The sequence below is a fragment of the Drosophila ficusphila genome, unplaced genomic scaffold (assembly GCF_018152265.1).
Source record: "Drosophila ficusphila isolate 14025-0441.05 unplaced genomic scaffold, ASM1815226v1 contig_791, whole genome shotgun sequence".
NCBI classification, from domain to species: domain Eukaryota; kingdom Metazoa; phylum Arthropoda; class Insecta; order Diptera; family Drosophilidae; genus Drosophila; species Drosophila ficusphila.
The window spans coordinates 23,126,604-23,138,991 of NW_025064737.1; the positions used below are offsets into that span (position 1 = coordinate 23,126,604).

Consider the following 12,388-nt stretch of genomic DNA (forward strand, 5'->3'; position numbering starts at 1 on the left):
GTTGGGGGCTTTTCTGTCGGGGGCTTTTCTGTCGGGGGCTCTTCTGTCGGGGGCTTTTCTTTCGGGTGCTTTTTTGTCAGAAGCACATTAAGACCTGTCTGAATTTTATAAAGGGCTGATTTTAACGCCTCCAGCTTTGTATGCAAGGACCCTGGAGAGATCGAATTCTGGACGGGTTGGCTCTCCTGCTCAATTTGCACGCCTCGAAGTTGGGCATCGAATTTAATTTGTATGTCTGTTATCTCGGATTCCAGCCATTCATTGATATTTCTTTGCTCTTCTTCGACCCTGTTCAATTGGGCCTTGATTTCAGATACGTAAGCGTTCGTCTGCTGCAGTGCCGAAATGATGGCTCGTGCATCATTATACTGATAATCAGCCAACGTTCCAAGTATGTGCCCAACAATTAGGGCCCAAGAAAAAAAGTATGCCAGCTTGCACATTTATTAATATTTAAACCACTCCAGACGAACAATCTTGAACTACTGAAACTGAGCTCTCTCTAAAAAAAGCAATCCAGTCTTCGGGTTTACTGATAAGCTGCGCTCTATGTATGCGTTATGCTTTCAGCTTGATAAGACTGTTTACGATTGCGGAATTAATGATTCAGACGACAAATTAATTCATACTTAAATTAGAAGTCATGAACCAACAGATAACATGAACTGTGCTACAAAACTTGTGCAAAAGAAAAATTCCCAAATATTGTTGTTGCTAAAAATGATTTTAAAATAGCTAGAATAAAAATTATTTTTTTTTTCCTATCTTCTTAGAAATTTCCATTAAAAGATCATTAGCGCTAGATAAGGCTTTTTATAGTAAAAATCAGATTTTACTCGTCCGAATGCAAATAACTTGCAGAATTTTGACAAACGAAATATTTTGTGGATGGGCGCGAAGAGTGAGTGACCGATTCAGCCGATGTCGTGGTCTCTACTTCACGGGAGTGGGTCTCTTGGGAAGGTTCCTCTTCAGGAGTTGCCAATTGATGCTGGTCGGTGTGCCCGTGGCCCGTGGCTTGGCCAGCTTCTTGTGGCTCGATCCCTTCGAGAGTTTGGAGCTGGCCGATCGCAGATGTTGGCTAACGCTTCGTTCAACTTTTGCACCGGCCAACTTGCTGGCCACTTTGTTCCGGAACTTGCGCTTCAATATCATCTTGCCGTGGCTGATTTGGCTCTTGAGACCAACGCTCTTCGACTTGGCCAACACTTTCGGGGCCTTCGGGTGCTTGGTAGCTGACCTTGGGGACTTTCCCAACTTTGTGGACTTGCTGGTCTTGCTGGACTTCGACCTCAGCGACTTGAGTGACTTGTTCGACTTGTGCGACTTAAGCGACTTCAAAGATTTCTGACCCTTCAGGCTCTTGTCCTTGGACTTAAGCTTAAGGGCCGCCGCCTTCGTCTTCAGACTCCTAGCCGACTTCTGTACCGTTATGATGGCACCGCCCTTGGCGCGCAGATCGACCTTTTCGGGGGCGGGGCCACCGAGTACTTGGGCATCATGGCCGGTTTGGCGGCCAAGGCGCGATCCGCCTGAACGATGGCATCGAAATTGCCGAAAACCTGACGGATATTGCGGTTCACGTACTCCAGATACTTGAGCGCCGAGTTGCACAGGCTGCACTTGGGACTCTTGTCGCTGTCCTTGTTATTCCGGATCAGGCTCTCCAGGTAGAGAAAGTTCTTGGCCATGTTCTCGCAGTAGCGGCACTTGGTTGTCTTCTCCATGGCGTTCGGCGTGGGATCGTAGAGACCGGGCTTTTGCTGCAGATTCAGAACCGAATTATTGGGCACTACGTATTCGCCTGCGGGTGTTCGCTTTTTTTGTAGTCCTATCATTTTACGTAATACCGAAATTTTGTTAGCCTTGTCTGGATGCGAATGTTTCTGATGGGTACACAAAAGTGAAATACCGATCAACGTCTGTTTTGATATCGAAATAATGAGATTTAAATTTCACAGCCTACCTGAGATAACATTTCCTTTTTGTGTGTGCTGAGAGGAACTACTGGGTTTCCTCCTTAGCCGCCGGCCTGCTACTCAGGGTAGTGCCTCAAGTCGGAAGGTCGAAACCGCTGACATTGAAATCGGGGCCGCCTCAATTAATCTCAATTTTTGGGCCATCAAAGGGACTGGGCAATTTGTCGTCGGCAAATCGCCAACCTTGCCCTGCTCAATTATCGATCAAATAAATTGCACTGAATATTTAAAGACTTGCTGTCAATGAAATTAAACGCTGCCAGCAAAAAAAGAAAAATTCGTATATTCGCCGGCCAGGAAGTTTGGGCCGTCCTCGATCCCGACTCGTTTAATTTCTATTTCCTTGGGCACAATTAGCGATAATCAGCTGGCAATGGCAGGCAGCGTTTTGTCGTTGGTCCTCTGGTCCTCTGGCTTCCCATTCGCGTTCGCATTCCCATTACGACTCCCCTCCCATTTCGCTTTGTGTATTTGGGTCAGCTCGTTGCGATGTGCACAATAATTTATTTCGTTTCAAGATGTAATCGGGGTAAATTTAGTTTGTCGTGCCGTTTGTTTAGCGCAGGCTAACACATTTTTAAATGCCCTATTGGTCACTGCTGACCTTGGGCTTTGATTGCGGAAATTATGCAACTAACTGGAGGAATGAGTGAATTAAATAAACTGTATTGGGACAGCCCTTGAATCGAAAAAGCTTTCCAGCTTACAGCTTATCCTATTGTCTTCCAATTAAATGATTGATCCCTGCATTCTTGGGCAACGTATTTACAATTCAATACCCGTGGCATGTCTCTATTTCAGCATTTTTATCGTGCTGGCAGTGGGAGCATCTTCAACATCCGTCAGTTGCCAGCCATTAAATTGTTGTGCTGCACACATCCCATCAATAGGATGCCGCCACCCACAACTCGGGCAGACAATTCCATGCGACACATAACTTCCAATTGAGAATATCTTGGAAAAGTCAGACACAAGTGCAAATGCCAATAAAACAGAGCGGCTCGGTGGAAAAGGGGGAAAGCTAAAACATATAAACTAGTGTGCACACACCCGATGCTTGTGGGCCATAAAGTTGATTGTTCATAAATGTACGGGGCGTATACGTAATGTCAGCCAGTGCACTAAAGTAAAGCAATGCAGGACTCTGTGCAGCGACGATTCGAATCTTGCAAGGGAGAACGGGGGTAAAAGGGGGGTAAGGGGAGGGTAAAGTGGAGCCATAAAGTGCCAGCGTAATGAATTTATTAAAAGTTCATTTTGTTTAGCTAACAAAACGTTTGTCTTGGGCCCAACTTGGCATGTTGGCCAAGTTTACGTAAATAATCGACTTTTGCATGCGACTCAAAATGTGAGTGTTAATGTTAATGGATTTGTGCCAAGTTCTCGCCGTACATTGTTGGCTCACTGATTTATTCGTGGTCAAAAGCGGGACACAATTTTTTTTGTTTGCCTTTGTTGCGTTTGACTTTGAGGTGGCACACTTCTGTCGGCCGCTTCTACTTTTTTTTTCCTTTTGACCCACAAAGGTTGCCGCTTTGGACTTTGGCATGTCCTTTCCCGCTCTAACGACTTCCTGAGACGTGGCTCACACTCGCACATACGTATGCTCGTACTTAGTCCAATTTGCATGCCGCCGTCGACGCCGACGTTAACTTGGCTCAAACGCCGTAGCCAAAGCCAAAGCCGCCGCCGCCGTCGACTTGGCCCCGCCTTGTTTATTCTGTTTGCTTTTCGTGCCTTACGTGTTTATCGCCTGCAAATGGCGATTCTGGCCGAAAGTGAAACCAGTCTCGCCTCTGGCTTTCCCAGGCTTTTCCTCGCTTTTCCGCCGAGTGGGTGGTTCGAGTTCAACCTGCTCGGCATTTCAATATCAACAGAGGCATGCATAATTTCTTGGCCGAGCCTATGTAAATTTGTTTGGAAGTGCTCTGCTGCTACTGCCGCTGCTGTTTCTGCTGCTTTTGCTGCTGCTGCTGCCGCAGCTGCTTTTGCTCCACATTTTCAGCGGCATTTTCAGCGGAAAGCGGGTCAACTTCATTTTTCGTGCTGACCCACAACCACAAAGGCAACAACAACACCATCGAGAGCGGCAGGAAAAACAGGCGGTTTTGCGCATTGTTGCTGTTTGATGTGCGAAAGCCGCAAACACAAATTAGCACAACAACAACAACAACAACAGTAACAACAACAGCAGCAACAACAAGAACATTAACATTGGTGGGGCGACAACAGCAACGCGTCCATAATTTCTTTTGCAACACTGCGATTTTTACTGGAACCTGGTCTTCCCCCACACACACTTGCACTTCGTTTCGTTTCGATTCGCGTTTTTGGGTTTTACTGCCTTTGGTTGGGTTTTTATTGTTATTATTTAACGTCGCTGCCGACGACTTGGCTTGCTTTCTTGGCATAAAGACCAAAGTGCAAATGTTCTGCGGTCAGTTTGGATTTGAAGTTGGCCAGCAACGTGACGCGCCGCTCCTGCAACTGGCTTGCTGGTAGTTTAAAAAAAGAAAACTGGGGAACAGAATAGAAAGGAAGGTCCTTCAGCAAACACCTTTGTTTGCCCGTATGTGCTGTGGTTTTCCCGAATTTCTCCCCAGCTTGCTGCGGTCACCTTGCGCCAATTCGCGTGTTCGTCGGCCCACAAGAAATCGCTCAGCGAAAAAGGGACAGAGCCGTCGACAGAGGATGCGTTTATCCGTCAGCACAATGGCTGAAAGGAAAAGCAATTACCAGTGAACAAAGCCGAACAGGGCTTCCAGCCGCAGCCCGAAACGAGATTTTTAAAGACACTAAACCATTACCCGGGGTAAGCAAATGTGCGAGTATCTTTGATTTAAGTAGACGTACTTATAGTATCTTTTCAGTTGAAAATTATTTTAAGTATAAGGTATTACATTTTCTATTTCCTTTGCCAAACATTTACTTCCTATACCAACTAGTAAAATTATGCATTTATCAAACTGAAGAGAGCTATATAGTATAGTGTGAATGTTCCTATTGCAATTAAGTTGAATTTTGTACAAACAAAATTTGGCGTTTCCAGCGAACAACGTTTAATCAACTTTTCCGCAAAAGTTTTGCACGTCGCAATAAAAGGTGTTTAAATTCCCGAACGTTTTTCTCATGAATAAGCCAAAGGCGTTTCATGAATTTCATGCTGATAAAATGTACGGCTAAAGCGCATATTAACACAAATATTTTGTATATGTATATATATAAACAAATATTTATTCAGCTTGCTGCAATTTTTCATAAAAGTTTGTGTTTTTGTGAAGTGGGCCAGCAGCGACGAACAAAAATGAGGCAAACACCGAAAAGTTAAAACTTTTCCGGGGGGAAAATGTTGGGGGATGAGGAGAAAAATTAAAGCACTGCCAAGATGTGTAATATTATCACCTGGTAGCGCCAAAGTCGGGGAATGGGAGAATGGGGGCATAAAATCTAAAATAATTTTATTTGCCACGCATTACGGCAGACATGCAGGACAGCAGCCATCCTCATCCTCGTGCTGCGAGTTGAACAAAACTTTTTACGCATAGCCACACAGCCCGGGATTCGCAACGCATTTTAGCTAAAAGCATTTCAATGCTGTTAACTATTTTTGATGGCGTTACGCACTATAAACCCGCCTGCAGAAGCCAAAAGGATCCCAGCTTCCTGGGTGGGTGTGCGCTACAAAGTCCCCGACTTGCTGAAATGGAAATCTCAACGGAATCGAGACACTTAATTTGCTAGCAATTTGCCAGCCACATCACTCGACTCGAATACAACGCATATGTGCTACGTGCACCTGGCGGATAATGAGACAAAGCCGCTTAGCGCTGCACGGACGCCCTTGATGTGGTTGAAGTTCGGGTGGTGCGGGGTGGTGCGGTATGGTGCATGGTGGTGCTGTTAATGAAATAAAAATTAAACTGCAATGCCTGGCAGGACGAATTAATTGTGTCGCCAGAGGAAGACGGATGCAGTGCAGAGACAGTCACGTGGCCAGCGGCACTGAAAGGTGTCGGCAATTAAGTGAGTTCAGCACTTGCCATTGACTGGGTAATCGCACTCGGGCACCGGGAAATCCAACTGGGAACTGGAAAACGGCAACTGGGAACAGGACAGGTGCGGCCCAATCAGGATGTGTGCATATAATGGATAATTAATCTTTAAGCTGCCGGCAATGGCACCCTCTCCTTTGTATTAATTAAGACACGCCGTTTATCGATTTCGATTAAGGGCGAAGCGAAATGATTTTGTTGTCTGTGGAGCTCTGCTGACCGACCCATTGAGTTGCCAGCTTGAGACAATTAATTTGCACCTGTTAGGTAGACGTATTAAAAACTCCACTGCAGACAGGTGATTTACTTACTTACAGAGGGAAAAAATGGAAAAACTTTTGTAAAACTATACATAATTAATTTTTTCAAATAAAAATTTCTATTATTTAAAGATTTTTTTAACAAAAGATTTCCAAGATTATGTTTATTATAGTAAAAAAATCATTGAAAAAAGGATATCTGATTAGTCATAATATATGATACTTAATGATATTTAGATTACACTAGAGCTCATGAATATAAACTTTATGCTATGAGAAAGTTTTGTATTTATTTTGCAAGTGTTACTCGGCACACCACGATAAGTATCTCTTTACGCCCGTGTGCGTATTAATGGGGCAAGTGTTGCTCCGCCTGGGGCAACAATGTATCCGATTGAGTTCGGCAACACCATGCCAATAGGATTAGGACAACAAAGTAGCGGACTGCGTATATGTCTGTGTATCTGCATGCGGCAAGTGCGTGCCTGAGTGCACCTGTCAGGGCTTTTAAGTCGTACGAGGCCGGCTCTGTTCGTGAGCCCAATAACTGACAACTTGACAGCCCCGGCAGAAGCACAAGTTCTTGCAAACCATTTCTAGTCTCACCAGCAACGGCAGAAGCGCCAGAAACGGCTGAAACGGCAGAACCAACTGCTGGTTGGCCCGTTTAGCAGTTCAGCATTTGAGTAGCTGGCCGGATCGCCAGGGCAAACAAACAAATGGAGCCTTTTCAGTAGGTCGACCATGCGGGTGGCTTATGCTCTTGTTTCAGCTACTGCAACTGCAACTGCAACTGCTGCTCCTGTTCCTGCTGCTGCTGCTGCTTCTGTTTTTGCTCCTGGCCGAGGACGAGGACATGCAAATGGAGCAGCCCCCGGCCCCAGGCAGGAACATCATCAACAAGTACACAAAGCCAGGCAGAAGTACTAGTGCGAGTTCCCCTCAGTACAAGGGTCCACAATAAGCTGCCAAGTTCAGTCGCATAAATGCATAAGCCGCAGCACGCACACGTATGTGGGCAAGGCGCTGGCAGGTGGGCAGCCAGATAATCACGCCGCACACGGAAAGGGTGGGCTACACCCCTTGGTAGTGGGGAACCCAAGATTTCGGCTGGAGACCCACTTTAATTAAGACTCTGGCGCTTTGGCCACGCCTCGAGCTCGGCCAAAGGGTGCCATGCAATCTGCAGGAGGACGAAGCCAGGCAAATTCAAGAGTTGCCCAGTTTGGGTTCTAAAATCAGAGAGAGAAATTTTTAAAGTAATCTCAGTCCCCCTGAATTACGTAATAAGGAACAGGACTTATGCTGCTATTATACATAAACAACAAGTGTAAAGTACTCTTTTGAGGGAAAAAATAGTTTCTATAATGGGTTGTGACCAAGAGAGCTGGTGAAAAGGTTTTGAATATGCTGAAAATGTGAAAGGTTTTAACTTAAATCTGAATTTCCGTATTTGAAATTCTTAACTTTATATACAAAAAAAGCTCTTTAAGAGCTTTTGTAAGTCATACACAAACTATTAGACAGTTAAAATCAGTTTTGAAAACAATCTTACAAAATATGTAAGCAACATTGACTTGTGAGCTTATTAGTGTTTACAGCGATCTAAAACCCTATCCAAATCCCCTGCCAATCAGCGACGGATGAAGAGCATGCCGAGTTCGCTTCTCAGCATCCTTTCTTGGCCCTTTGCGAGTGCTCGAATGCAGCTGCCAAAAGTTGTCTTAACTTGGCCAGACTGTGTGCAGTTTCAGTTTATTTCTGGGGCATTTAAGTGACTGGCCGCCTTAGCAGGGGTTACTTCGGCTGCTCTTCTCGGCATCTCTGGCTCCAGCTCCGGCTCCGGCTCCCTGGAAAAGTATAACCCCTCCGGTTTTACTGACTCTGACGGGCGACGACTGGGAACGCTTTTTTCTGCTCTGACTTTCGCCGCCAGGACGAGTGGTATGTCGGCCAAACTAACACATCCCGACACAAGTCAAGAAATTTATGAGCTGTAACGCTGGCTGGGGAGCTGCCGAGTGCCGATGGGGATGAGTTCCCCCCTTTCCATGTGTGTGTGTGTGAGTGTGTGTTCTTTGGAGCGTGTGGGGCTTTTGGCTTAATTGAAATTTAAACGTTTAACCCTCAGTGTCAGCAGTTAAGTCCTTTGTTTTTTGGCAACGTCGAGCAGCTTTCATGCATCTGACACTTGGCCATTTCAATTTGGCGAAGCAACTGCGAATGGTAACAACTGAATCGCGAGTGCATCAGAGCAGGGACCACTGTACCGGTACTCAGTTGGCCATGATTGTCGAATCGAAAACCAATAAACGATGAGGGAATCAACCCAATTATGCCACCGAACTTTTGTAAACTTCACCTGCTGATTGGACCAGCCAGACACGCAAGTGTTGGTATTAAACTCGAACGCACGAGCCAGCAAGTGGCCATTTGGCTGTCATGGCAACCGGGTGGCCACCACAATAACACGGAGCATGCACCGACCGCACCTCCATTATCCAACCACCCAACAGCAACCACCGCCTATCAGCTCCACCCACCCACTCACATGGCCAAGTGGCCCGCCAGTTGTGTCGGAGATTCCAGTGCTGCCTGGCCATGTCCAGCGCCACCTGCTCTCGCTAGGAGTAATATAAATTTGTGCAAATTCGTGTAATAACCAAGAATGCCAAAAGTGAAACAAATCTGCTCCCGACATTGGCTCAAAGGCACCGCAACAGCAGCAACAGCAGCAGCAGCAGCGAATTTCTCAGCTATGCGAAAATGTCAAGCATTTTCTGTTTGTGTGTGTGTTTAATTTTTGTATCAACAACCCGGACTTGTGGAGGTTCTATTTTTTTTTGTGTTGTATATATACTATATGCGAGTATGCATGCCTGCAGTGGACAGTTCGCGCACGCTCGTTCTCTCGGCCAGCTTTACGTTCCGCCCGGAATGCTTTGAGCCTGAGCGGAATTGGCCGGGCTATGCCTTTGGCCCGCTCTCTCGCGATTAACCTGCAGAATGTCAAAGTCGAGCCAGGATCGTGAGGTGGCTTGAACTGGCAGTGCCACCGCCAGAATTCCCCAACAAAAAGAGACTAGCTCGCATTCCCTTTCAGAGCAAGCAGTTTATTTTCTCGGCATTGCAATGCTCTGTTGAAATACACTGACAAAAATAACTTCATAAACAACAAACTATTTATAACAACTTTCGAAAGTGTTTAAAAATATGTTTCAAATGATTACATGCTTTCAAATATTATAAGTTTCTTTTGTTAGATTCAAAATTAAGTGTTTCGGTGGTATATAAAATTTGAAAAGACTATTTTGTGAAAGAATTAGGCCTGCAAGCCCTAATAATTATTTATTTGAACCCACTTCCTCTTTTCTATTGATTTGATTGCTTTTAAATTTACGTGTTAATTAATCTAAGTGTATTTTGCCCTTCGTTTCCCGTGGGCTTTGTCCTCGTGGGTGGAGTGGCTTTCCAAGTGGTTTTTCAATGAAGTGTTAAGTGGGCAAAACTGCCTGGCAGCCTGTCCTCTCCAACGCGCGAGTGTGTCTGTGTGTATTTGTGTGTATGCTCAGCTACTTTGGTCAGCCCAGCGGGAAAAACGATGTGGAAGATATGCTATTTTCCAGAGATTTCTTCATACAAGCGGAAGGGCAAAAACCTCCTTCACCCCTTACATTTTTGCCGTCTCTCCTTTCAAAATACACGGGGGTGACACACAAAAGGAAGGGGTAAAGGAGGTTTCTATGTAAAAATCCACAGGTTTCAGAAACCCACCCTTATTTAGCGGACCGAAATTTTCAACTCCTACCCCTACGCCTGCTAAAAGAAGTAGGATTTCCAGTAGACTTAAAACCGAAAACCTACTTCTAAAAACCTACTTCTCACTTTCCCGCTGGGAGGTTCCCTTCTCGCGTGTGTGTGGGTGAACCTTGTTGTGTGCTTAGTTGTCGCAGGATTCTCTCTCACCTGGCAAATAGTGCTGCGGTCTGTGCACACCTCGCTCCCGGCAGCCCAGCAGCCCAGCATCCCACTTCCCAAAACCCACCCAACACCCCCACAACACCCCCTTCGTCGCCATTGTTTGATGGTGGTTATAAAGCTGACAGCTGTCAGTTGGCAGTAAATTTGCTAAAATGTTTATTTGCCAAGCGGCTAAGTTTGCGTTTAACAGAAACATACACACACACACACATATGAGGTCGTCGCCACACAATCACAGACGTTGTGTGGGGCCACAAGGATACGCTCGGCCAGGGCCAAGGACCACTGCCCAATGCTCGGGGCCCATTTCAAGTTGGCCAGGTTTAATCATTTATAAACAGCTGCAGCAACGGCAGCAGCAGCTACTACAAATATGCGAGCAATTCCTGGCTGGGCCGGCACGACAAATGTTTTGGTACTTAATAATAGAATAATTATGGCGACACCATACTATAAAACGCTTTAATGATTATGATGCTCATATCCACATTGCTATTCAGGACAACAGGGGTCACATATGCCTCTGTGTTGCTCCGTAATGACATCGCCACTGTGTGTGTGTGTGTTTGGGTTTAATTGCCATTTTGCAATAATATGATTCGGTCCGCAGTCTCGTTGCCCGGGACAGCAGTTGCCCTTGAAGCATTTAGCCCACTTGCATTATCTGGGCCATGCCATTATCACTTGCCGGATGCCACTCAATTTTCAAATTTTCTCGATTGCCCAAAAGTTGCCTCGTTACTTTCGCTTTTACACTGGCGAAATTGAAAGCAGTTTTAAAACACTTTAAAATTTAATAATATTTTGGTTTATGCCCGAAGATTTCTATTTTAGGTAATGTTTTTATTTAGAAATTATAAGAACATTTTGAAGAATGTTTTTCCACCATGAGCACTCCAATTATTGTCCCAAAAATGGAACTCAAATTTTTTGATGTGAATTTCTGCCGCCATATCATCACTTTTCGCTCCGGCAGCTAATGGAGCTCAAACTTCAAACTGGGGAGTGGGCAAAAGTTAAATTTTATTGCACTTCCCGACCAACTGCTGCGAGCCGCGTCTCTTTTTTATTATTAATTTATTAAAAGCCCGACGCCTGTCGTCTGCCGGTGGCTTTCAGGCGGTTCGCCTGGGATGTTCAACGCCTCGTAAACCTTGCCAAAATCATCAGCGACTGGCAATGACTGAGAATGGCAACTGGCAGCAGCAGCAGCAGCGGCAGCGGCAGTGCCAGAAAATGAAATGTAAATCCAGAAGACGGAAGGCGGAGAAATCGCCTGAAAGGCAACAAACGAATCGAACTTAATGCCCGGCAATCGCCATCAATGAGCCTTTCCACTCCCGATACCCAATCCAATTCGCATTCCCCTTCGCTTTCGAGCTCTTGTGTTTATATAATTTAATTTCGAGTTGCAATCAGCTCGATAGGTTTTTGCAGATTTTCCCGCACTTATTTTTTGTTATTTTTTTTTCTTATATGCGCACACGGATTTGGGTTTTGAGCACCTCGAGAAACGCGTTCACATGATTATTACTTGTGGCTAAAAATAAGCAAGGAAATTCCGTTAGCTTGCGGTGGCATTTTTTGAAAACTATTTTCCACTCGATTTAGCAGCGAAATTCACTTTGATATCGCGTGAAATGTGCGGCGCTTATGTGTGAAAAGGGAAATTTAAATCAAATGCAGAGACAGTGAATTTTTCATAGCATACTTTAGTGGGCTACGCGCCGCGGTCCTGTCAACGCCCTTGTGCGCAAAGGGGGCTGCTGAGGGGGTGGTTGGGTGGTGGGTGGCTTACGGTGCGGAGTTGGAGTGCTGAAAGCCCGGCTTCTAGCTGTCTATTTCGCTGTTTTCCCGAGCATCAACCTATTCCCCAGTTGGCATGCATGTGTGTGTGTGTGCTGCTCGCTCTTTGATAAAAACCGAAATTAATTATTGACGAGGACGTTGCCGCGGATGTTGCCTTTGCGTTCGCCCGTTGAAAATTTAAAAGGCGTTCGACTGAAAGCGGCACACACACACACTCCGCACTTTCGTTTCCGCTTAAAAGCACCGACAGTGTGTTTGCTTTGAACTAGCGAAACTGTCTACGGCGACCGCAAACTATCGGCGGTAA

General features: G+C 45.5%; 2 protein-coding genes across 2 annotated transcripts in view; one reads left to right on the top strand and one right to left on the bottom strand.

The window, feature by feature from the left end:
• Positions 1 to 793: 793 nt before the first annotated feature.
• LOC108088374 lies at positions 794 to 2,061 on the bottom strand. The gene is given in 3 exon segments (XM_017186121.2): positions 794 to 1,484; positions 1,487 to 1,886; positions 1,967 to 2,061. Coding segments are annotated over 3 exon segments (963 nt in total). The 5' UTR covers positions 1,979 to 2,061; the 3' UTR covers positions 794 to 933.
• A 6,825-nt stretch (positions 2,062 to 8,886) lies between these two features.
• LOC108088543 overlaps positions 8,887 to 12,388 on the top strand; it is a 28,463-nt gene continuing 24,961 nt past the window's right edge. The window contains exon 1 of the mRNA XM_017186389.2: positions 8,887 to 8,946. The gene's annotated coding sequence lies outside the window, so the exon portion shown is untranslated. The remainder of the gene's footprint in view (positions 8,947 to 12,388) is intronic.